Below are 23,608 nucleotides of genomic sequence, written 5' to 3'. Positions count from 1 at the left end.
AATACATACAATTTTTGACATGAATGGATTTTACTAATTATTATTGTAACTTTATTGGTAATGCAGGGTGTATCATTACTCTGATGTGTATACTTATTTCTAGTTGTTTTTTTTTTGACAGAATATTGTGTTCTCATAATCTAATGATGCAGGCAAAATATTTCCTACCCAGGAAGTTTTATTTATTGGTTTTGCCTGACTTATGATTTACTTTTTTGTGTATGCTGTTACATGTAATTACAACCTTATTTAATATTAAGGAGAAAAAGTTAGTTATCTGAAACCTATACTATCATATTTCTACCAATATTAACCATGTCGAATGTTTTTGTGCTAAAATTTGGTTGTTCATTTGTTTTCAGTCAACGGTTTTGATTTTTAAGCAAATCGGCTGACGTTTTTACCCCTAATGTTTCAGCCAAGTTTTCTTTTGCAGACTTTACCTTCAGCAGTTCTCAGCTGAAAAGTTCAGCTCAAATTAACATTGCACTTTCACTGGAAATACAGTTTGTCTTGTTTCTCTTTCTAGTGTAAATGAGATCTGGATCTCAATGGGGTTTACCTAGTTCAATAAAGAAAAAAGAAAAAAAACTTTAATTTTTATTTTGGAAGTTTTCTTAGGCAAAGGAACCACTGGAACAGGGTACTCTGAATCATACATTATGTAGATGTGGAAATAAATGTCAAACTTAATATTTTGTGTTTTGTAGTGCCATTAGTAACACTGACACTTTTCTTTTGTTTTAACCACAAATTTATTCAAAATGTAGCAAATTGTTTCATTTAGCCAAATCAAAACAGATGAAAAACACTGGATCTATGGAGACAAAATATACATATTTTTTCTCTTCTGCTGAAAATGTTTTGGATTTGCAATAAAAAATGCATCAATAAATTAACCAAGCAAAAGTAACTGAAATATACAGCAAAGAGCTTTATTAAAGTTATAATTTACTCAGTAACAGCGTTTAATTTAAAGCTTCTCCTGCTAACATGCATTTTACTAAAAAAGCTCTTTCCTAATGGGAGCATTCAGGGAATCACTTATCAATCAGCAAGGGTATGTAAAATGAAGGAATATTGCAAAGTTTTCAGAAATCCCTATTCAGGTTTTAAAAAAAAATCAATGAAGTAACAATGACTTTCTGCAAATAGCGAAGCTAAAATTCATGAAGTAGTCTCTTAGAAACATTCGAATGATGAAGTTAAACTGTAAACTGTAACAAATGGTAAACGGGAGGTTTGGGTTTAAAAACAGCAGTAAACAGTCACAATGGCAAGCTGCTCTTTGAAACGGTTAGGACCAGCACAGTAAACGCAGACTGGAAATATAAACAAAAATATAACACAAATAAATTAACACAATACAGAAAAACAAAACATTTGGCAAATTGTCCTCTGAATGAACATAAATATGAATGAAAGTTCTGCAAGCACAAAGGTTCGATTTCATTACCACAGCTCATAAAATGCCACCTTTACGGAGTTTCTGAACTAAAATCCAACAACTTTCTCTAAATATGTACAATCACAGTACACCCTCTTTCAGTTTTGTGTATTAAAACATCATAAAATAATTTACAAGTTTCTAAAATTTCTAAACACCTGTAGAAATGTGTTAAAAAAAAGTCAAAAAACATCAACACAGAATTGAAGACTGAAATGAATAACGAAGCCAAACTGAAGAAAAAAAACAAAACCTGTATGACAAATAAAAGCTCGACTACAAACTGGTGCTTCCACAAGGTGCCAGAGAGAAAGGACGTCAATTAGCCATGACGTCCTAATTGATTAACTGATTATTAATGGGAGAATTGCTTTAAGAATATGGATTTTGAGTGTTTTCTGCTCTTGAACGGAGGTTTGTGTCAAGGCCAATGAGGAGAGAAATCAGCAATTACCTTAGAATTGTTAGAGGAAATAGATTCATTTTGGAGCTCATCTTCATATCGAAGGGTTTTGGACTCAGACGCAAGACAACCAGTCTGAACAGGGCCAGAACTGGGTCAACACAACAAAACACAGCAGTATGAAACAGAAGAGAGGCATTGTGGTCCAACAGTCCAGTCAAAGTCAAGATCGAAAAGCTGGTGGGACCTTAGGGGAACTTTTCAGAATCCGGATATTCCTGTTTAAATATTTTTTAAATTGATCTTATGTGATATTCTAACTCTTTGAGACACTGCACTTAAGAGTTTTTATCATAAAAAATTACAATGGTTGAAAAATTTCTCTCCACGTTTAATGAATCCATAAGAATTTAAGTCTCTGAAATGAACGTCCAGTTTCCTGACAATGTTCTAATTTCCAAGATATATCTATAAAATAAAAAAATATGTTTAGGTTGACTCGAAAACAATAATAAAATTCATTTGACCCTCACGGTGAAGTAAGAGGATCCTAAAAGTTCCCTCCTAAACCAAGTTGAGAAACATTTAAAAAATATTCTATAGCTAATTTTATTATGAAATAATGTAGAAAATAAGTTATTTCAGCAGAATTAAATCAAAGGCATCCATTTGTCTTAAACATAATCCTAAATAGTGGATGTATTAATGTTAATGGCCTTAACTTTCCACACGGAGTCACTGCAGTTCACTAAACCTAAAAGTTTCATTAAATAGACTAAATGAGTTGTGATAAACTGCATCACAACAGGTTTGAGATCAAATCCTGTGTGGATCGTTAAAACTTATGGGTCAGAACCAGAAGAGAATACTCTTCAGTATTCTACAACTTTAAACCTAAAATGATTTTATTGTGGAAATCTTCAAATATCCTAAATGAAAGACGAAGGTTTGATTTCCCAGAAAGCATCACTGACAGGATCAATAATCATCCTGAATCTTCACCTTCCACCCATGTAGTAAACCCAAAATCACATTACCACCAAACCCGGGTTATTTTAGCCAATCCTGTTGGAACAAAGCATGCTCTTCAGTGTTGTGTTGCCATGGAAGCCATCTGTCATGGCTGGTCTTCATCTGGTTCATCTCGACGCTCTTTAGGTTGCCGGATGTTCTTCATTCTGGCTCTGGTCTAGTTCCTTCTCCTCTTCTTTAATTGCTTCATCATCCTTCTCCTCCTGCCGATTCTCCTCCGGTACGTTCTCCTTCTCTTCCTCAGAGTCCCTGTCATCCAGACCCAGGTCTTCCTCAGCTGTGGAGAAGATGTACTGAGTAAGATGAAACAAACTAATTGTTTTCCTGTTAGTCATCATGAGAATGTTTTTTTTTGTTTCCTGTTGGCAAAAGGTGAACAGGAAGTGATGAAGAGTGTACCCAAACCACTTTTACACATTTGATAAATGAAGACATAGGAGTTGTTCCATAATTAATATTTTCATAAAATAAGATTCACAAATCAAACACCAAAATGTTGTTGGTACTGAAAAAAGTAAAAAAGGTTTGGAAAACTTTAATTAGAACAGTGTTTCTCAACCTTTTTCGGTCCAGCGCCCCCTAGCCTTTATCCAGGTCCCTCACCGTCCCCCACTTTTGTTTTTCAGTGGAAAAACAAAAGTTCCAGGTCCTTTTAATGCCATACAAATATGAGACAGAAACATGGATTATATCTTTATATAGACCTGTCTATTGATTATAGATTAATAGTTTTACTGGACAGAAATGACGAAGAACAAATCTGGTTCTTAATCAAATCCTAATGAGTCAACTTGAAAGTGTCATGGAGTCGTCAGCCTCATGACATTAACACTGACATGAAAAATAATAGTGAAGAAATAAATATATCAAATCTAACTAAAAACATAAATAAGTGATAAGTTATTTACTGTTATGGTCTGTAAGATATTTATTCTCAGTATCAGATGTGGTCTCAACAAACCCATGACACTTCATCAATATTATTTTACCTTTTATCTGGAAATAGTGTCTTTTTATTCTTGCCATACAGTCTCTGTATTAATTATTGCTCTAAAGGTCTTGCCATACCCGTTTATTCCTCTGTATTTACTTTAGTTTCTTAGTTTATTTTTACATTTTGTTCTTCATTCATTTCCATTTAGTTTCCTTTGATTATTATCCTCTTCTGGTTTATTGCCATGTCCACTTTAGTCTCTTTCCTGTTGCTAGATTTATTTGATCATTTATTGACCATCATTAATCTTCACTCATCACCTGCTGCGCCTCCTAATCATCATGTTTCACATCATGTTGATTTTTCACAGTTCAGTGTCGGATTCTCTGTTTTTATGCCATAATTCACATCTAGTTTGTCACTCTGTTTTATGTCCAGCTTCTCCTGTTTCAGAGTTTTGTGCAATGTGCGCGTCGTCTCTTGTTCTTTTTTTTTTTTAACCCCCTAAAGTCCAGGGCGGTCGGTAAACGTATCGATGGGGAAAAGGCAGACTGACAATAAACCTTTTAAAGCAATGGAAACAATTTCTGCATTCTGATTATTGACATTTAAAAGTGCTGTGTTGTTCTATCACCCCCGTTTCATACCGGACCACTTACAGCTCCGGCGTTACCGCTATAAAATGAAGGCTCTCTATCGAGGTATCACCATGGAGGGATTTCTTTATTTAAATGGGTTCATTTTTCAGAGGGATACAAAGTCAGGGTTTCGTGATTTTAGTAATGACATGTTTATAAGAGCGATTTTCTGTTGTCGTTCCATGGAAGCGGGCAGCTTTCAAACGGAAATACAACACTTTTTAATATAAGTTGCTGCTTTGACATGATAACAGAACTGCCAAAACATATGTACAAAAATACCAGACAAAGTGAATCACAGCACCGTCATTAGCCGGTGTAACGCTGAACTGATGCGGTGAAGCTACTAGTAGCAGGAGCGGAGCTGCGCCAAGAAGCTACAAACACTGATTAAAGCCGCAAGCAGCGTTGGAGGCCCTCGCAGCGAAGCGCACCGAAGGCCTATTGGCGACCGCGGAGGTTCCAACACCGCCACGCTCTCGCGCACACACACCTATATCTTGTAGGTTCTGACAAGATACACATGTGTACCAAGTTTCAGAATTCTGGGATAAAGCATTGCTTGGCGCTGATTTTTAAAAATATTCTAGGGGGCGCTGTGGAGGAATTAGGCCAGGCCCACCAACAATTACACTGGATTCCTGTCGTGGGGTGGACAAGGATTGATCTCAGTGAGTTTGGTGCAGCTGGGCTGAAACATGTGGAATCTAGAGCAAAACATATGATGGCGGTGTGACCTCTGACTTCACCGAGCTGCCATGGCCACGTCCTCCACTGAAAACTCTTGGCGCTTTAAAGCAAGTGAGACCAACTTGTTATCAGTCATCTGACACAAGATCATCTTGATTAGGTCAAGAGAGCCAGAGTTGGATCTTTCCAGGTTAAAAAAGACACTTCCTGTTCTGAGGGGGCGGGGCTTAGGTGAGGTCAGACTATGATGACATAGGATCATCAGACATCCAACCAGGATCCCTCATACCAAGTTTAGTGCCAATTGAGCTTTTTATGAGAAAGTTACAGCGTTTCGTTTGTTTCGCCGAGTACGCCAAGTTCGCCACTCTGCCATGCCCCCTGAACATAAACGAAAAGTCAATTTTATTGATAACTTTTAAAGCCCCATGCCTTTACTGCATTCTGACCAAGAATGAAGCTGATCGGTTGAAAACTCAAGGAGGAGTTCTTTAAAGTTCGACATGAGTTTTTAAATAGACTTAAATATACTGTTAGTTTATAAATCACTAAACGGTTTAGCACCACAATACATTAAAGGTCTGTTATTGCTGTATCAACCGTCTAGACCCCTCAGATCTTCTGGTTCTGGTCTGCTCTGCATCCCCAGAACCAGAACCAAGCAAGGAGAAGCAGCATTCAGCTTCTATGCACCACAGATTTGGAACAAACTTCCAGAAAACTGTAAAACAGCTGAAACACTGAGTGCCTTTAAATCTCGACTTAAAACCCACCTGTTTAGAGCTGCTTATGGCTAAATTAGAGTAAGAGTATGGGTTTTGATGTCGTCCATGTTTTTAACTTTAATTTTTATATATTTATTAATTTCTTTTTATTTCTCTTTCTCACTATTTTCAAGAGGTTAGAGTCCTTGTCAAATGGTGTTTTGACTTAAGTTCAAAGGGTTGGAGTCCCAGTTGACGGCGTCTCAACTAAAGTTCTACAGGTTTTTATTTCTCTTTCCCACTGTTTATTACATGCTGTTTTTATTTTAATTATGTAAAGCACTTTGAAATGCCTAGGTGCTGAAATGTGCTATACAAATAAAATTTGATTGATTGATTGATTGATTGATGAGTAAAAGTGAGAAATGACCAAAATTAGACCTTTGACCCAAAATGGCCGTCTGCCTCTGAATTTTAGAGGGTACCTCCAAGAGACTTTTTTTCTTGAATCGGGGGGATCTACCTATGTACCGAGTTTCAGATCCCTATAACCTATGGTTTCCCCCAACTCACGTTAGGGGACGCTGTAGAGCAGTTTGGCCACGCCCACTTGCAATTCCACTGGAATCCAAATATTTTGGTTGGGTGAAAATTTTGGGTCAAGTTTGGTGAGTTTTTGAATATGTTAAAGGCCCCAAGCAGCCGCGCAAAGTGACGAAAAAAAAAAAAAAATCAAGAAATCTTGCGATTACAATAGGCCTTCACCAGCGCATCGCTGCTCGGGCCTAAATAGGAGAGTTGCCATCGATACAGTTGCAGCCAGGCATGTTTGTAATGTTACACAATACAGTTTTACCAAGTTGCTCAAAGTCTAAACTGGTATTGTTGTGCATAGAAGGTGTAAAGTTTGCCTTTGACCAAACGCCCCCCAAAGGAATCTCAGCGCCCCCCTTTTGTAAAAATTTCCACCAGCGCCCCCTGCTGTCCTCTGAATGCCCCCTGGGGGCGGTACCACCCATATTTAGAACCGCTAAATCAGAACATCAAAAAGCTTATATCAGTTTGTAATACATGCCAGCTACCACTCGAGGGTGGTAGCTGGCAACACACCAACTACTGACAAAGAAGTCTATTTTTAAATTGGAGGATTATTTTGTGGCTTTAGCATTTTAATAAGCTTTCTTTTATTGTATTGTTTTGGTAAAGTTTGATTATTTGCTAAAGGCTTCAACATAAACTTAGTTTTCCAGTTTGAGTCCTCCCCCCTCAAACAACTTTCTTTCTCTGTTGTAAAGAGAACAGAATAAAGAACAATAAATAGTACACGAATGTAAAGTAGGATTACAGAAACAACAACAAAAGAAGGAAGTAAGGTAAAACACCAAAAGGAAGGAAAAGAAAGAATGAATTATTAAGTAATTTAGGAAACAAGGAAAGAAAAAAGGTGAAAGAAAAAAGACCGGATAAAGTGAGGAAGCAAGAATGGAAGGAAATTAGGTGGGACATAAAATATGGACAAATTACTTTATTCTACCTAAGAAAGTAAGTAGAAAAAAACTTAAAGAAAGAAGGGAATGACAAAGAAGAAAGAACATTAGGAAGAAAGGAAGATGGGAAAGTGTGACAAAAAGCAAGAAGAAAAGGACACAGGAAAGGAACGAAGAAAAATAAGGAAGGAAAGAAAGGACACAATCCTGTAAAAAGCTGAAGCTTTAAGTAATGGTATAATGACCAGTGTAAAAATGAAAGAAAAAAAAGCAATTTAAATAGATGCAAAGTGTCTTTTAAACCCAAAAGGAAAGTAAAAACGGATGAAAGCAAACAAAGGACTAAAGCTTGAATGGGTTCAGGTAAAACCTACAGCTGTCTTCAATTCATCCGACCCATGTTTGGGTCATAAACTTTCATCTTTCATACTTCGGGTCGCCCCTTTGTCTTCTCCTGTTTGTGTTCAAATGTCTGTCATTCTTGGTACCTCCACTGGGGGCAGCGGTCTCCTCCGTGTCTGTCTCTAAGCAAAGCGACGGTCCAGGAGAGCACGGATCCACTCTCAGCCTCCTTTCATAGCTGAACTCAGGGAGTCTAGGAGCCTGAGGTCGAGTCTTCCTGGCCGGGTTCAGGAAGTAGCAGTATGCGCAGCGGAATGCTGATGGGAGATGTCGGAAAACGGCAAGAGAGATTTAACAACCGCAAATGAGACATAACCAATTCAGTGGGTGATTTTGATCTTACCAAGATATTCAAATTCTTCTTTCAAAGCCATGCCGTTATGAGAGAAACACTGCTGGCAGATCAGGGCATATCTGCAACAATGTTCCAGATGATTTAGTCAACACTCCACAAAAAGTCATAGCTAAATCCTAGGCTTTTGTTTTGTTAGCTTCTTTTGTCTCGTTATAATTTTGTGACAGTACTGTTGGCTCTCATTAGTGAATAAGCTTTAAAATCAATCTATAGATGACTTCATCCATTGTTACTTCCATGAACAGTCAACGTTTTCTTCTGTGCATGAAGGTCGCTTTGGGGTTGTCAACCATTCACACAGAAGTCAGACTGCGGCCATAGAATGGGCAACCATGAAAAATAAAATAAAAATTGGATTTCAGCAAAATAATGGACCTTACCAAGCTCCGCCCAGAAACACCCCCTAAAATCCCACGTGGCTGCATGTCTCACAAACAAAGCCTCACAGAGCTTAGTTTCTATGTGTAAACATGGCGTCTTTCATTTCGACTGACTCTCTGCAGAGTATTTCTGAGTCAATTAGTGTAGCATTTCTGCCGGATTTTCAAAAAATATCAGCCACGACAATGGACAGGGGAACCAACAAGTTCATGTCATCTTTTTTGGACGAAATCAAGATGTTTGAGCCACGCGATGCCTCCAACATGCTAAATGCAGCTAAATGCTACCGGTCGATGAGGAAAACAGCAGATCCTCACACCCTCAGCATAAATATAGCTGTGGACAAGATCACTGATGCCTATTGTTCTTGCAAGGCTGGGTAAGTCGGCATTCGTGGTTTTGATGGTTACTTTTGAAATCAGTGATTTCTGTTGTTGGCACATGTTTGAGTGTGCCTAGGCCTGATACTCGGTACTCGATGCTAGCGTGGCTAACACGATTATAATTTAGTAAAAAGCCTTTTCAGGTAAAATAAAATCTTTAATGCATGTCAGATACGGTACACATTGCATATTGATCTGTTCAGCTAACGTAAGACTGTGTAACAGACAGGCTTCAAGGTGTAGAAGTTGTATCGGTACTGCGATTATGCTGTACTTAGCAAAAAGGTTTTCATAATGGATGTATTAATTATTGACTTTCTTTTTTCATTCACTAAACACAAAGAAAGCAAAGCAATAATACTCACACCAGCACACACTTCTTTGTTTTTATTGATCTTACGACGGTTGAGCTGCAAATGCGGTCGTGCACAAGCTTTGATCCAAGCTAGGCATTCCGTTTCAGATTTTGGAAATCTGTGAATTTTAGTTCCACAAATACGATCAGGATACCTGACATCGCCTGTACAGATTCCCCACTGACAGTGGAGAACCATTCTCTTTTGAGTCCTGACGCAAAAACTTTCTGCCGGTCTGCTAGTCCACAATGTACATTAGCATGTGTTTACTACTGTGGCTTGTGTTTGTGAGACGGTCACGCACGTGGTAGCTACGCTGTGACGTGAAATGGGCATTAGCCAATGTAACGCGGCCCCTGTGGTAAGGTCCATGGGAATTGAGAATTAGCACCTGCTGTGTGAATGTAGCCTAGGACTGCAACCATTTCAAATAAGCTCTGAGTTTTTAAAACAGTCTCTTATCTCCTATGTTTTCACAAGAAAACAGCTTGTTTTTTTGTAGGATTTCTATATGACTTTCCACTTTGAATTTGATTAAGACAGAAATGGTGGAGCTTAATAAGTAGTTTATGTTGGTGAGTACAAGTACAAACTTCTACCTTTTCTCTGGTCCGTCTCCCACCAGATACTCGATGACTCGGTCAACTGTTCCTCTTTCTCTGGGCAGAATAGGTCTTGGTAATGGAGGACCAGGGGAGTACATGCCTGCAACCAAACAGACCAAATGCATGGAAATAATTACAGAAAAATCAAAACATACAACTTTTATATGTAAATTAATGATACAGAACACATACATCTTAAAAAATAATAAAAAAAACAACAACAAAATGTTCTACATTTTTGGTCAATTTGGCTTCAGAAAGTGAAACTTGTATCTGAAGGTCCTGCAGATGCAATATTCTTCAGCTCACTGGAACCTACCTACACCTCTAATTGGGGTGCAGGGTGTCCTCTCCACACCTCCTTGGAGCATAGAAGTGCTGGGGGTGGATTTCTCTGGAGGTCCTCCTGGAGCTGACAGAGAAACAAGATCTGATGGAAAAGTAAAAGCTGAGAAAAGACACTCAAAATGTAAAAGAACTCAGTTACAAGAAGCTAAACTTGTTCATATCCAGTACCCCTTGACTTAACTTTTCTTATTTGATCTGTAATTCCTAGAACTTTCAGGGTGTGATGTTGGTGAGAGATACAAATTCTCATAGACAGCAACATAAATCTGACATGATTAGTAGCTAAGGTAGCAGCATCAAGAATTTCAGCAGACTCAGTCCACGATTCTGATCTTCCAGACCTAGGCGAGGCACCTGGCCATGCTGCAGCAATATGTGGATCGTCCTACTGAGCTATAGTATACACTAGATGAATGCTATGGTAATGTCACAGATGGTTTATAAGCAAACAACATAGGAACATGTCACCTTACCCACTGGTCCCATCTGAGGCCGTGTTCCTGGAGAGAGAGGTGTTCCCATGAGATCCGAGGAGCCCATCGGTCTCATACCTGCACCCCTTTGACGAATTTCTGCTGAAAAGGCACAACTTTGCAGTTTCTTTGCTGATCTAATCACACAATTCAGGAATCCAGGTTATCTGAATAATTATGTCACTGAAATAAACTTTAATCCACATTTCAAAGAGCAATTCTCAGAATGTAGATCTATAACACACAGAGTGATGCTTTTCAAGGAAATATTTCTGTTCATTTCACAATTGTGGCTTACAGCTGATGTAGAGTGTAAAAAAATTCAGTTACATAATGCAAACATCACACAAAACCAATAAAAGATTTTGGTTCCAGAAAAATTATGGCCGCCTTGGAATGACCAGCACAACTATGTGGAAGAGTTCTGACTTGACATCCTGCACAAGAAGAAAAGTTCAACACTAAAGAAGGTGTGTGTTCAGAGTATCCTATCCCAGAAGATCCACAAGGTGAGGACTGCAGCAGGACTCAGTGCTTCAAGAAGACGAATCCAGGTCACAAGCCAAAACAGTCCCATTCCCTTAGTTAAGTTTCTCCTGAACAACAGACAGCGTCACAAGATTTTTTTCTCCACAAGTCCAGACCAGCTCTAACTCTGGAAAAACTGATGCTTCGTTTAGTTCTTGATCCATAAAACCAAAGTGTTTTATTTGTTTGTTTTTGTTAAAAGTTAAAAGTTTGACTAAGATATTATACAAAAGAAAGAATTTTTTGTAACGGAACAAATACATGCACTTAAGTATAAGGCTTCTCATATAGGAAACAATGAATGCAAAAGAAAACGTTGAATGTTTTAACATACAGTACAGACCAAAGGTTTGGACACACCTTTTCATTCAAAGAGTTTTCTTCATTTTCATGACTATGAAAATTGTGGATTCACACTGAATGCATGAATTAACACATGTGGAATTATATACTTAACAAAAATGTGTGAAACAACTGAAAATACACCTCATATTCTAGGTTCTTCAAAGTAGCCACCTTTTGCTTTGATTACTGCTTCGCACACTCTTGGCATTCTCTTGATGAGTTTCAAGAGGTCGTCACCTGAAATGGTCTTCCAACAGTCTTGAAGGAGTTCCCAGAGATGCTTAGCACTCGTTGAGCCTTTTGCCTTCACTCTGCGGTCCAGCTCACCCCAAACCATCTCCATTGGGTTCAGGTCAGGTGACTGTGGAGGCCAGGTCATCTGGCGCAGCACCCCATCACTCTCCTTCTTGGTCAAATAGCCCTTAACCAGCCTGGAGGTGTGTTTGGGGTCATTGTACTGTTGAAAAATAAATGATGGTCCAACTAAACACAAACTGGATGGAATAGCATGCCGCTGCAAGATGCTGTGGTAGCCATGCTGGTTCAGTATGCCTTCAATTTTGAATAAATCCCCAACAGTGTCACCAGTAAAGCACCCCCACACCATCACACCTCCTCCTCCATGCTTCAAGGTGGGAACCAGGCATGTAGAGTCCATCCGTTCACGTTTTCTGCGTCGCACAAAGACACGGTGGTTGGAACCAAAGATCACAAATTTGGACTCATCAGACCAAAGCACAGATTTCCACTGGTGGGCTAGGGTTACCCTAGCCCTAACCCTAGCCCACTTGTTAGCCCACAAACAAGTGGGCTAAAGAACACTTGTTTGTGTTCTTTAGCCCAAACAAGTCTCTTCTGCTTGTTGCCTGTCCTTAGCAGTGGTTTCCTAGCAGCTGTTCTACCATGAAAGCCTGATTCACACAGTCTCCTCTTAACAGCTGTTGCAGAGATGTGTCTGCTGCTAGAACTCTGTGTGGCTTTGACCTGGTCTCTAATCTGAGCTGCTGTTAACCTGCGATTTCTGAGGCTGGTGACTCGGATGAACTTGTCCTCTGCAGCAGAGGTGACTCCTGGTCTTCCTTTCCTGGGGCGGTCCTCATGTGAGCCAATTTCTTTGTAGCGCCTGATGGTTTTTGCGACTGCACTTGGGGACACTTTCAAAGTTTTCCCAATTGTTCGGACTGACTGACCTTAATTTCTTAAAGTAATGATGGCCACTCGTTTTTCTTTACTTAGCTGCTTTTGTCTTGCCATAATACAAATTCTAACACTCTATTCAGTAGGACTGTCAACTGTGTATCAACCTGACTTCTGCACAACACAACTGATGGTCCCAACCCCATTTATAAGGCAAGAAATCCCACTTATTAACCTGACAGGGCACAGCTGTGAAATGAAAACCATTTCAGGTGACAACCTCTTGAAACTCATCAAGAGAATGCAGAGTGTGTGCAAAGCAGTAATTACAGCAAAAGGTGGCTACTTTGAAGAAACTAGAATATAAGGCGTATTTTTAGTTGTTTCACACTTTTTTGTTTAGTATATATTTCCACATGTGTTAATTCATAGTTTTGATGCCTTCAGTGTGAATCTACAATGTCAATAGTCATGAAACTCATTGAACTCATTGAAGGTGTGTCCAAACTTTTGGTCTGTACTGTATAAAACATTTCTGTTTGCCAAGTAATGTTAACCTGAGTCTGCAGGTAATAATAAATTAAGAGCCGTTTGGGATCTGAAAAGACACAAAATTCCTCTCCCTATGAGCGATAAGCCAGAATCATCAAAAGTAATAGATAATGTTTAAAACACAATATCCTGCGTGAAATGCATCTATAGAATATATCAGTTTCACTTTTATAATTGTCTTTAATGATATTCTAAGTTATTATGCTAATTTATTATAGCTAGAACTGGTTGGAACTAGTTCTCGCTCGTTCTAGCTATAGCTACAGCTAGCTAAAACCAACCAGTTCTAGCTATAATAAATTAGCATAATTAACTAGCTCATTCTTCCACAAACGGCCAACAGCGTAGCGCTGACTAGCGTACCTTGACCAGGTCTGGGAGTTAGCTGAGGACCCACTGGTGTCGACTCCAGTCCCTACAACAAAACACAAGTCAAATACAAACAAAAACATGGCAGACGGTAGATAGATCATGTAAAAAAAGTCCAAGATCGCTTCATTTACATGTCTGTTTTTAGCTTCAGGATCAAAGCGTTCAAGGATGAGTTTGGCAGTCTTGTACGTCTCTGTTTCCATCACTTCTTCCAGCTGAACACAGAAAACCAGAGGAAACTTCGGTTGTAGGTCAGTAAGCAAATTACAATCGGAATAAAAGCTTTCAATAACCAAAAGGTTTAATAAATGAAACCAACCAAGTATTAGAACTATTGGCGTGGCAACTCTCACTGAAAACAATGATTAAAATATCATGTCATTAATCAACGTGAAGCATACACAACTTACAATTTTTTTCCTGGAAGCTTTCAGATCTTCAAGTTTATCATCTAAAAAAAAAAACGAGTAATTTCAGTTAAGTTTGTAACACTGACTGAACATCTGCCATGTTTAGTGAAATGGCTGTGAATGTCCCACTGACGTTTACACACGATGGATGGACAGAATCAGAATTAAGTTAAATCCAAATCAGCCTCATTAATGAAAATATATCAGTCACAAAACTAGCAAAAGTCTAAGTGTCTAAAAATATTTATTCCCAGAAGCTGCTTTCACTCTTTAATATGAAACTGACTAATCATAGTACATCTAAGTCACAAATGAATCAATGATTAAACTATTAATAATTACATCAATATGAAGTGGAGAAAATAAGTAATACTTTCCCTAACTACATAGAATGGAGAGGTTTAGAATTTTTGTCAACTTACACAGTAGCTTAAAAAAAATCCAGAAAATCACATTGTGTGAAATACAGATTTCATGCAATAAAATGCAAATTACTTAAAAACCAGATGATGTCATGCTCTGGATTATTTTTAAATCTCTCTCACAGTTGAGGTGTACCTACAATGAAAACAACAGAACTCTCCATTCTTTGGAGGTGAGGAAACATGAAACACTAGCAGCGTATCGAATACTTATTTTCCCCCACTGTACACAAAACAAGGCAAACAATATATTACGTCACTAGCTGCGTTTTCATTACAAATGTGCACAAAACTTTGTCTACATTTGAAACTATTGAAAAATTACTTGCAATGTTTCCATTAAATAATTATTTAAAATCACACTTGAATAAGTTTGTTCATGCAAAGTCATTTAAAAACATGCTGTGTCACCATCGTTAAACAACTTCCTGTTGTAATCACCGATTACCAATCCTTTAAAAAGCTATTTTTTTCATCTGAAATATTGCTCAACATAGCAAGAAAGCTGCTGAGTTGGCAACAGTGGGGTAACTATTGTTAACTGTAAACATGCAGACATGACCTGGTAGGCCAAAATGCAGATAATCGGCTGGCCAAGAAATTGGTGCACCCTTAGTGGCAACATCAAGTTATTGATCAAGTGACTAGTGTGATGCAAATAAAGTGTTTCTATTGCTGTTTTGCTAAACAAACCAATTTCAATACAGCCAAAAAAACATCTCATTCTATTTACCAAAACTTTTCATCAAACAAGTTGTTTTTTAAATTGATGTGTTTTTATTAAGCCTATTTATTTTCAAAATGTGAAATTACCCAATTATATTGTCAATGGAAATGCAGCTACTGCAGGGTTTCCCCCAGTGTATTATAAGCCTGGCAGCCCGCCATGCTTTACTAGCCTCGCCGCCAGGCTAAGCGTTGCTTGTTTACGTTTCAAGGAAAATAAAAAAATAAAATAAAATAAAAAAATCGCTTTTTTTTTTAAAGTCGGGCTGAAAGCGTCTCTTTTGCTCTTAGCATTTTACTAGCAGAGCAGATTTATCCTTAAGGATAGGTTTATAATAGATAGGTTTATAGTTTATGCATTTAAAACCAGACAGCGCGGACCAATCACACAGCTGGCGCTTCTTGCGCTTTGCCTCACGCTGCCGCTGCTTTACCTCAGCGGGATCGCGCACGCCTCCTTTCACTCAAACTGGACTCAGGCTGACCTGTATGGATATTTACATCAACCTACTGTGAGGAATTATGATCCTTTGGATCATAATCTCTAGGTAAAGAGTTTAAAACCCGCCGCGTTAGCTCTGGTGGCGCAGCTCAATGTGAACCGCAGGAATAACTTGTAGCGAATTCAGAGGCGCGTTGTGGAGCGGCGAGAAAGATTTATCTTTGTGAACGAACAATTATATGCGGCGTTTCCATCTCAACACGCTGCCCAGCGTGTGGCTCTATGTCCGTCTTCCCTGTAGAGTTCATGTCTGTGGTCCTGGTTGGCCGGAGCGTTTGTGGATAACGAGCAGCGCTAACCTGATCATGCAGGTTCAGCCCGGTGAGGAGCTTTAACGCTCTCCTCGGAGTCACGCATCACGCTGATTTTATATAATTTGATTATTATTTTTAGTATTATTTTTCCGGTTACACGATGCATCAAACCATATCAAATGCGTTGTCTACTTGGAGTTAATGCGCGTGGCCGCAGGAGATCTGAGAAACTCGTCCCATAAATTCTACCAACCAGAATATTTTCTGTGACGATTAAAAACTCAACAGACACGAAATGGAGCAACTACTAAAGCCAAATCTCCCGTTTGTTGCGCATCTCTGCGCAGTGCAGCGGATTTACTCATTGTGCAGGGCCGGTCCAAGGCTGCATGAGGCCTTGCACAGACTTTGACTTGGGGGCCCCTCCAGCTGCTAAAATCATCAGCACCTCTAACAGCTTCTGTGTTAGATTTAGTGAATTATGGGAGAATGGAGTAGTTTAATTGGCCAGCCTAAAAAGCAATGAGTCATAATAGCAGTTTACTAATTTGTATTTTTAAATTCAAAGATTAAACTCTCAGCATCAGATTGTTGCTATGGTAACAAAACAATCTAACTATGAATATTGTTCTTTGAAGTTTTACAAAGTAAACTTGCCAGCTCCTTAAATTCTTGCATTTAAATGTTAAACAATTTAAAATCTTTTAATTTATGTATGCTGAAATTGAATCAAGTTTAACAGCATTGATCATCTCAATAAACAAATGTTACTTTCATGTATCTGTGGTCTGTGTTAAAATATTAGTGTTTATGGGGCCCCTGAAGCTCTTGGGGGCCTGACGGAGCTGCTGACTTAATTTGGATTAAACAGAAGTGCAAATTTGTTGTTTTTAGACTAGTTGCAGGTTTAAATAGCATTGCAGGTTTAAATAGCATTAAATAGCACTGTGTAACATATAACTTTAATATTTTCTGACAACTTAACATCTTTTAATACAAAAACACGGTGGACCGCCTCGACGCCTCGACCACTGGGCTTAGCAAGTTTTCTGGGGGAAACCCTGTACTGATTTATACAAAAAAAAAAAAAAAAACTATGAAGGAAAGGAACCTCAGAAAACTGACTGAGAACTTACTGTTTCTCTCAGTAAGTTTGGAAAACAGGAAAAGCAGCAGCTTCCTGATGAACCACACACTGGAAAAGATGGAAAAAGACATTAAGACAGAGGTTGGTGTTTTTATTGCCTTGCTAAATTCTTAAAGCTAAATTCATAAATTCATAAAGCACAATCAAATCAATTCAGAAAACGCAGTATAGGAGAAATCTAAAATACCAACTGGACACAGTAATATTTAAAAGACTGTTTAGATTGGTAATGAAAAACAAGACTCACAGTATGGGGTATATAAAGAAAGGCAGGGCCATGGCTAGTCTCTGTAGCCATTCATCAGGTAGGTAGAGACAGTAAACAGTGAAAGAAGTGAACAGGTAAAGGACAGACGAGTAAAGAAGCAAGCGACCGACCCAGAGCTGCAGACAGATAAAAGCACATCATTCAGGTCAAAGAACAAACAAAGGGTTACTCATGTTTGATGGTTTTCTGACTTTACTTTTTGTAATCGCTGATTTTTGCCTCTGAACTCCTCCAACTTCTTAATCTCCTATAGAAAAAAATATATATATTAGAAACTTAATTTGGTGGAAAATAATACAAGATAAATTTTCTAGAGGTTATGTTAGCCAAATTGAATGCTGAGTAGAATCTGAAGCTTGTGTTAAGTTCTAGACAATCCAGAATTAATCACAAACGCACTTTTACTGAGTCCAATAGAACTATTTCATCAGTACCTTCTCCAACTTCTCCAGCTCCTCAACTGTAGTTTGTTTGGTCTGGAATGAGAATAAATGCCAGCTTCATTAATTCATTTGTTTATGAGTCTTTCAGTAACATTTAAATAAAGCAAATTAGAGGCGTGCCGATCAGGTTTTTTCCTGCCAATTCCGATTCCGATCACCCACGAGGGCCAATCACCGATACCGATCACATTATAATTATTTTTTTACGGGTTACATTATGTGGAAAAAGGAACTATGAATTCACCTTAATTTAGACAAAAACTTGTTTTTAATAACTTTTTCCAAGAAGAAAACTAAACAAAACAGGCATTGTGCAAATTGTACTGCTATCAGTGATGCTATCTTTAACAGACTGATAACATATGAAGGCTCTGAAGAGGCTAAATAATGCAAAAAGTCAAAATAAAACCTCTCAACATTGCCAAGAAATTCAAGTATAAAACTTAACTTTCAAAGGCAAATACAGGATCCATTACAATAAACACTCCTGAGCAGGGTCACAACTACATATTATTCAGATGGATGCGAACACATTGTCTAATGCCAATATAAAGTCATTTTGACTTTGTGTTATGTTATTGAGGCAACAGTGGCAATGGTGGTAGGTGTTCGTCCTGTAATCAGGACAATCCAATAGCTTGCCAATGTCAGCATGTGAATGTGTGAATGACTGAATGTAATCTAAAGCACTTTGGGATCCTCTGAATTTGATAAAACACAATACAAGTACATGCCATTTACCATTTATTAGTCAATCCCTGATCTACAGTGACCACTCCCTTAAACACAACTACTATTCTACTGAGGTATGAATAAGTCAAGTGGAGGATTGAACATAGAAACAATCAGAAGCCAAGGAAGCCTTGGGTCTTGGCCAAGACGGATGGTAACCACATAGATGAATGAACAAATCATTACCACTACCTCCAATGTGGCAATGATGATACATGATATATCATGATACAGTTATATCATCATCATAACTGTCAGTTATATGATGATATTGCTGAGACACAGCTGTCATCTTCTTAGTGGTACAAGATGTTTATGTTCAGAGAAATCCAATCTTCCAAGTTAGAATAACGTTTTTTTAAAGGTTTACATACCTTCCATCGAGATATTAACGCCCCCATAACTGTGACAGAGACAGAGGTCTCCTCTGGTTCACTAACGTTTCAGGTTCACTGAAAAACAGAAAGGTTTCAAGTTTTATGCTCTTAAAGGGAAAAAACACAATCTTTACAATGGTAGCATTTTATTTAACTAATGGTAAACTGCACATGTAAGCTTCCATGACGCCAAGATTAAGGAAGCCTCCCTTAGGACTTACTGTATTTAACCACTGCCTAAAGTTACTTTTACAAGGTTTTGAAAATACAACACACACGGCCTGGACAAACATACAGCAGAGTATGGGTGCTATCATAAAGACACATTTGGACGTCTGGAAGTGTTTACAAAGACAGGCATTACATGATTTCAAAGAGCAGAACGGCCAAGCAACCAACTGCAGGGTCTACAGGTGAAAATAGCCTCAATAATTAACCAGAAAATATCAGTTTGTTATACTACATAACTGTATAATATTCCCAAATCAGTACTGGGAAACTACAAGTAAATTCAGTGAGTATTTATTCCATGTTTTCCATCTTCGTATTGAAATTAAAATATTAAGTAAATGGCTAAAATTGCTCCACCTTTGATCATCTATGTGTTACGTAGATATTTTATGTTTTACTTTGAGAATCTCATTGCAGCCTTTGCTAATTTTAAACTCCATCTACAATATCAGACGTACTGAGGTTTAAGCGATTCTAAAATTATTTCCGTCAGTCTTGAGGAAAAAGTTCTACATAATGTGCTTCATCAGGACTAGAACCATAAAGTGTTTACTACACAACCCCACACACCCTGAGATGTATTCTAATAAATAAGCCAAACATATTCATTCATCGTGACCTAAATGTGTCTTGTACTAATTTGCTCTCTTTGACTTCCAAGACGATTCCAAAAACAGCCAAGGGGAAATAAACGTGATATTCATAATGCAGCAGTAGTTTCTTCATTTTACGCATAAAATACAATGTAATAATGGTAACGGAACACTTTTCGCAGGCATATTGGTGATTGGTACTTCACCTGCAGCAGGAGAGAAACAAAATCATAACAGAAGAGTCAATGGTGTAGGTTAGCTAAACCAACAGAATGCTAACGCCGCCACAACACAACACTTAGCCATTTTATCAGGTCTTTCTGAGCCATACTTACCTTCAGCCTTGTGGAAGGGTTTATTTCCGTTTTCTCAAACAGGCGAAATATCGCCACATAACCTTCTTCTTCTTTCTTCTTCTTCTTCTTCTTTAGATTTTAACGGGAGCTTGCATCCATAATTGTTGCACTACTGCCATCTGTTGGATCCTAATATATATACCTCAAATTCTTCTAATGAGACCAGTATTTTTTTAAAAACGAAATATCTTATTTCCCCCCTCAGTACTTAACTGATCAACCACATTCTCAAATTTCAATTCCCTATTAAAACCTAATTCCGTTTTTAGCAATCTTTGATTTACATATTTCCTACAACTAATAAAAACATGTTCTATCGTTTCTACAGTATCACACCAACTACATAAAATGTTTCTCCATCTTAAAAAGAGTTCCATTTAAAAAAATTCTATTTATAATTATCTCCTCCCTCCTGTTTATTTCTCTGATCCTTACTACATCAACTGTATTTTGTATCCTATATAAATGCCTTCCGTTTATTTCATTATCCCACCTAATTTTCCATATCTTCTTGCTTTCTCTCCAAACTATACTTTTGCCTTCAGATTTAGTTAACTTTACTGGCAAATCAATATCTTCTTTTTTAATAGCCTCCTTAGCCAACCTATCTGCTCTTTCATTACCCAAAATACCTGAGCAGGAGTCCAGAATAATATTATATTTTTATTTTATTGACATATCTTATGATGAACAGCCATAACCTCTTATAATATATTTTGATTATTATTTGTACTTCCCTTTTCAATACTCAACAACTCTTTCCCATATAAATACAACTTTTTATCAACCCCAATGTTTTTTATTTGTAAAAAACATTACTTTTGTCTTCTCAATTGAAAATGTAAAACCTCACTCTACCCCCACTTACCCACTTTATCTATACCTTCCTGAAGTTTTAAAATAAGATGTTCTAGATTTCTCCCCCTTTTCCATAATGCTCCATCATCAGCAAAAAGTGATTTGCCAAAACTAAATTATAATTCTTTAAAAATATCATTAATCATAATAATGTTGGACTTACCACATTTCCTTGAGTAATTCCATTTTCTATTTTACATGATTGTGAAACATGAGATCCTATTTTAACTTGAATAGTCCTATCACATAAAAATTCCCATAACCAATTAAACATATTACTTCCTATACCTATCTAATGTAATTTAATCATTAACCCTTCCTTAACATATCGTATGCTTTTTCTACATCAAAAAACACAGCAACAACAGTTTCCTTATTAATTTGAGCTTTTCTAATATCTTCTAAACATAAAACAGGATCTATTGCTCTAGGTCTATTTTGGAGGGATGTTTCATCACTTCACATCCCCAAAAAGCCACACTATGCTCTCCTCCACAACTACAGCACTTTGGTTTAACTCCAACTCCACATTATCCATATACATGGTTTCCAGAACATCGGGGACATTTCCTTTTTCCTTTACACATTTTTGCAACATGGCCAAATTCCTGACAGTTGAAACATCTCACTGGTTTAGGCACAAATTCCCTGACACTAAATCTTATCAAACCAAATGTCACGCCCAGCTCGAAGGCGAGGACAAAAAGGGAGACAGATGAGCGGATCTATAGAAACAATAATTTATTTGATAACAGAAATACGCTCTGTGAGATCAGGCCAGCCAGTCAGAGAGAAGTGTGGACCAATGATGCTCGTACCGGGCTGGTCCGGAGGGCAATCAAGGAGGCAGTGACTGACTAGACGTCCACCTTTATCATCTGCCGGTGTATGCAATTAACAGCCCATCTACCTGCTTCCTGAAAAAAACAAGAACAAACACGTAGAGGACTAGAGACACCTACTGGACAGGAGGGGATCGTCACACAAAGAAAACCTAATTTGGCACTTCTTTTGTTTCAAACTCCACCAACACAGTTTCTGTTTCAACTTTCTCTGGACCCTTTGTCAGTCTTTGTGCTCCTTTTACTTCCACCATTTCTTTCTTTTTTAAATTCACAACTAAATCTTTCATATTGATACTTAAAGGCACTCCTATAATAATTCCTTTACCTCCATTATTTATTTTTTCACCCACTCTAATAACTGTTCTAACTTTGACTTTACATACCACCCAAGTTTATTTGCCTTTTCCACCTGAACTTCTTAATGACATCCAATCAGAAGATTTCTGTCTCTCAATATTTTAGCATGTTTAATTTCTCCAACATGTACTTTAAGTGCTTTTCTTAACTTAAGTGGATGAATCTTCTTAACCCCTTGTCCTTCAGCAAATCTTACTATAATATTAATAGTTTGATTTTTTGATTCTTCTGCTCTTTCCTCAATGCCTTCACTATCAGTGTTTTCTGTACTTTCCTCACTTTGCTTTTTCCCTCTTTATTTCAGCGACTTGCTGTTTTTTAACCACCCTTTCCCACCTTTTCCCACTTTTCCCTACATTTCGACCACCCATCCCTTCCTTGTCACTACAGTCCACACTATTCCAGTTACTTCTTTCTAAATCCATCGGTGCCATATAATGATTTAAGTCACATTTATCATCAAAAGTTCAGTTCCAAACTTTTCTGTCTTTGCGTTACCGCAATCATACGTGGCTTCTGGAAATGTCAACACCTCCGCTCCTCTCGCGACACAACCTCATTTAACTGTTAGGAAAATAAATTTAAAATATGCTAGTTTTTAAACTTAACCATATGTACAATATTAGATAAAATTATCAGTGTTTTAAAATAAGAAAATTGGGTTCCAAATTGGCTCCATGTCACTTTAGGTTGAAGCAGGAATCTGTTTTTTGATGAATCACTCAGGCAGGAAAATGAGCAAAGTCTAGGTGAAAATTAAATCTCTGTCTGGGCTCATAAGATAACTAGGGTCTTTGTTCAGGTGTAACTGAGATGAGAACATTCTGTTTTGAGATTGACTTTTGTTCTCTCTGCTCTCTCACCTTTGCTCCGTCTTTCTCTTTGGTTTTGAATAGGGCTTAAAGAAGGTAAGACCATCTAGACCACCCTATTTAAGTAATTTGAAACTGTTTAAAGGTTTAGAAGGAGAGGACACACCTTCAATGCATATATTAAAATTAGGACTACACCTCTTAATAAAAGTCTCCACTTCTCAGCAGCAAGCCGAATTGCTTCGTTTTGCAGCTACATGAGCAGTTCCCAAAGGCACCTTTGCTTTTCTCCTATTTTTGCATTTCGTTAATTTTTCTACTTTTCTCAGGTAATTAATGTCTGTTTTATGGTTTGGACTTCTTGATGATTTGGGTGTGATGCTGATCTGTTTTTTTTCTATGTATTTAATTGTCTGAATAAAGCTCTAGATATGTCTGAAGTTGAATGGCGACTGGCTGTTCTTTGTGTGGTTTCTACAGTGTACATGCAGAACCCTGGATTTGGGAGACAAGAGGAAAAACAACGAGCAAAGAAGTTTAACATTTTATTCCTCTAGTAATAACTGGGACAACAAAACCATCAGATCTGATGGGCCTTGAAGTAATTTTACGTCACTTCAGTGTCTCAGGAAAACGGTTGTTTTTTGACATCTATATATGCTTTGACATATAAAAAAAAAAATAAATTCCACTCTCACCCTCC

General features: G+C 37.8%; 1 protein-coding gene across 3 annotated transcripts; it reads right to left on the bottom strand.

Moving 5' to 3' along the window:
* Positions 1-921: 921 nt before the first annotated feature.
* Positions 922-20,301, bottom strand: lnpk (lunapark, ER junction formation factor). 3 transcript variants are annotated; one of them, XM_016680657.1, is made up of 15 exons: positions 20,013-20,301; positions 18,851-18,928; positions 17,736-17,777; positions 17,498-17,548; positions 17,281-17,417; positions 17,023-17,081; positions 13,983-14,023; positions 13,704-13,787; positions 13,564-13,615; positions 10,639-10,740; positions 10,137-10,229; positions 9,812-9,917; positions 8,081-8,151; positions 7,824-7,994; positions 922-3,159 (listed from the first exon to the last, which is right to left on the bottom strand). In XM_016680657.1, exons 2-15 carry the CDS (start codon positions 18,875-18,877, stop codon positions 3,005-3,007), a joined length of 1,191 nt encoding a protein of 396 aa, XP_016536143.1. In that variant the 5' UTR covers positions 18,878-18,928; positions 20,013-20,301; the 3' UTR covers positions 922-3,004. The 3 variants fall into 3 exon arrangements, with proteins under 3 accessions (XP_016536143.1, XP_016536145.1, XP_016536144.1); XM_016680659.1 differs by having other exon boundaries at positions 10,639-10,737; XM_016680658.1 differs by lacking the exon at positions 20,013-20,301 and adding an exon at positions 19,884-20,006.
* Positions 20,302-23,608: the final 3,307 nt, after the last annotated feature.

The sequence above is a fragment of the Poecilia formosa genome, unplaced genomic scaffold (genome assembly GCF_000485575.1).
Source record: "Poecilia formosa unplaced genomic scaffold, Poecilia_formosa-5.1.2 Scaffold251, whole genome shotgun sequence".
NCBI lineage: Eukaryota > Metazoa > Chordata > Actinopteri > Cyprinodontiformes > Poeciliidae > Poecilia > Poecilia formosa.
This window is presented reverse-complemented; position numbering and strand designations above follow the sequence as displayed.